Source organism: Buceros rhinoceros, unplaced genomic scaffold (genome assembly GCF_000710305.1).
Source record: "Buceros rhinoceros silvestris isolate BGI_N320 unplaced genomic scaffold, ASM71030v1 scaffold27748, whole genome shotgun sequence".
Taxonomy (NCBI): domain Eukaryota; kingdom Metazoa; phylum Chordata; class Aves; order Bucerotiformes; family Bucerotidae; genus Buceros; species Buceros rhinoceros.
The window spans coordinates 1,262-4,171 of record NW_010425586.1 but is presented as its reverse complement, the minus strand read 5'-3'; the positions used below and the strand labels follow the sequence as shown (position 1 = coordinate 4,171).

The following is a 2,910-nucleotide window of genomic DNA, read 5'->3' as shown; positions in this document are numbered from 1 at the left end:
ATTTCCTTTTTAGATATCCCAGCCATTACACGTAACATTTCTACAGTGAAAAAATAGACTGTCTTTGAACATAATATGAACAAATAAGCAAATTTTTCTTTTAAATTCATTGACTGATATTCTTTGTCTTTTTTTAAAAAAAAAAAGGAAAAAATACACTATTTAAAAAAAAAAGGTAATGTCACTTGTTACAGTTACATCGATACTTTAAAGAAAGCCACTCACAGTCTATGCCACTGAACCATCTCCCTTGGTCTTCCCCAGGTATTTAGACAGCGCGGGCAGGTGGTAGCTGTGCCGGCGAGCGCGGTGTGAGGTGGCACCGGGATGGTCCCGCGGGCAGCTCGGCTCCCGCAGAGCCGCTGCCTTCGGAGGTGAGGGGGCAGCCAGAAGCAGTTGGCTCTTGGAAACAAATGTCTACAGGGTGCTTCTGGGGCGGCTTTTGGAGAGCTGCTCCTGCCCTTCCACGGCAGGGACTGGCAGGGCGGCACAGCAGCAGCGGAGCGGGGTGTGGGGGGGGTGTGAATGTGCAAAGAGACCGGGACAGGGGCTGCCTTTCGTTACGGGGAGTCCCACCACTGCACAAATTAAAAATGCCTCTGCGTTAGCTGGATGTGCTGGAACGGGGGGATGGGGCCAGCAGTCAGCGAGCCCAGCCCAGGGGAGCTGCTGCCTTGACCTGTCCCACTGGCGTGTGAGGGGAGGGGGCCACACCACACCGCCAGGGCTGGGGTTTGTATCTCTCTCTCGCTCTCTCTTTCTTTCTCTGTAATTTTAAATATCCTAAAAAATAAATTTTGGAATTAGAAGACATGAGGAATGTTCCAAGTATTCAAAATGTGAGCTATAAAACCTCGCGCGTGGCAGGGGCATTCCGTGGGTGCTGTTTGCACGGTGCCTGCAAGCCCAGAATCCTCCCAGTGCTGATACTGAGGTTATTAAGACTCCAGCTAGAAGAGCTCCTGACCCTAAGTTTGCCTAAGCGTTGAGATTTAGTTCCTTCTCCTCTCTTTGACAGAACACCTTCAATGCTGCAAGTGACTTCCTTTAAAGACTGCCAACTAGATTAGTAAATAAACTGAACTCTAATGATGTAACCAAAGTCGGTTCGTTTCCTTCCCTTCTCCAGCGGTAACGTTTCGCAAGGTGTGTTGTAGCTTTTGGATCTGGTTCCTGATGTCCAAACGTCCTCCACAGCGAACACCACTTGAGGTAACAAGAGCAGTTCACCACTTAAAGCCGTCCTTCAGCCACCTCCTGAGCTGCCTCTTCACGGTCCAGGTTACACCATGGAGTTCCTGGAGGGGTGTTCCTCAGTCCTTCCCCCTGCTCCCCAATGCATTGTCCGGATGAAAAGGTACTTCTTCGGATTCAGTTGTGTAAGTTCAAGCTCCTCCTGGGTCAAAAGAGGCCTTCCAGGACTTAAGTGGTTGGTAGAGTCTGCACAACGATGGCTTTTTATGTTGCATAGTGATCAAAACTTCCCAGATACTCCAGAGCTGCCTGGTAACAGAACTGGTATTCATCCTGCGAACACGAGAGAGAACCAGCGTCAGGGCTTGAAGCAGCCGCTCAGGATCCCTGCCCGGCTTCCCGGCTCACGCAGACCCCGGCAGGAACCGGGGCAGACCCTTATTCTCCAAGAGCTGCGAACCACAAAAAGGAAATCTCTTCCCTGACGTGGTGCTGCAGCCCCACTCTGACCCGTGCAGCCAGTGTGGGCTGCGGTTGGAGGCGGGTGAGGTACAAAATCTTTGAGAGCCTTTATAACGAGGGGGATTTTAGTTATTTATTACCCAGAGGCAGCAGCGCAGCCTGGGCGTGCTGAGTTTTGGCCGGTGGTTACGGTTTTGCTGGTGGTTAAAGGCAAAAAGCCCGTTCCACAGGCAGGGCAGCCAGCTTTGCTGCTCCGCCCTCGCCACGGTGCCGGGGCTGGGTCCCCAGCCCACCTTACCTCTGTTTGCACCATGGCAGGTCGTTGTGTTCGCAGCATCTTTACTGTCTGGAAAATATCTACAACCCCCTCGTAACGCATTCGTTCCAGGACGATGCTCAACGTGATGAACACCCCGGTCCTGCCCACGCCAGCACTGCAGGGACGGGAGGAAAAGAGGAAGCGCTGTGTTACGCTGGTCAAACACCTCTGCACGCTGAGGTTACGGCGGGGGGTCGGCTCTGTGCTATGGCCTCGTTAGAGCCGGAGCAGCTCAGTCAGTTCTCCAGCAGGCAGGAAACAGTAAAACTGCCCCACGGGGAGAAATAAAACAAATGCAAAGCTTTGGGCATGGGTGGTCTGTGTGAAATTTGTTACTGACCTGTTGCCCTGGGCTTTTTATGTTAAATACAGTGAAGAACACGCAATCCGTGTGGAGGAGGGAGGGAGGGAGGTGCAAGTCCTGCTACCAGCAAACACCCAGTAGTGTCAGAGGTGCAGAAATGAGCTAAGACTAGTAAAAAAATACTTCTAATTTGGCAGGGCAAACAGTGTGGTTCCTGCTGCAGCATCTCCTACTTGCCCCCTAGATAAAAAAGGTCACAGGCTGCGTGGGCAGTGCCAGGCCAGAGGGAGAGGAGGGTGGTTGGCAGAAGCAACAGTGTGCAGCACCCCCTGGACCGCAATGTCCCCGGTCACCCGTGCCTACCTGCAGTGGACAGAGATGGGGCCGTCCTGGCCAAACTGTTCCTTGGTCTTATGTACCTGGCCAATGAAATCGATAAAACCTTCTCCCGATTTTGGCACGCCTTGTTCCGGCCAGTCAGTGAACTGGAACTGACGCACAGTTCGTGACTGGCCGTCCTGAGGAGACAAGGGCAGCGTTGAGACCATCCTGTGCTTGTGCCAGGGAACAGAATAAGCAGAAAACATCACGCACCCCGCCCCCCACTCTGTGGCTAGTTCATGAAGCAAAA

The 2,910-nt window shown here is 52.5% G+C and overlaps 1 protein-coding gene across 1 annotated transcript; it reads right to left on the bottom strand.

Annotated features, from left to right (window-relative positions):
- Window positions 1–1,164: 1,164 nt before the first annotated feature.
- Window positions 1,165–2,797, bottom strand: LOC104497907 (receptor-type tyrosine-protein phosphatase S-like; the record flags this gene model as incomplete). Its single annotated transcript, XM_010141211.1, has 3 exons — window positions 1,165–1,527; window positions 1,955–2,090; window positions 2,643–2,797. Coding segments are annotated over 3 exons (360 nt in total), but the record flags the coding sequence as incomplete, so codon positions are not given.
- Between the last annotated feature and the right edge of the window lie 113 nt (window positions 2,798–2,910).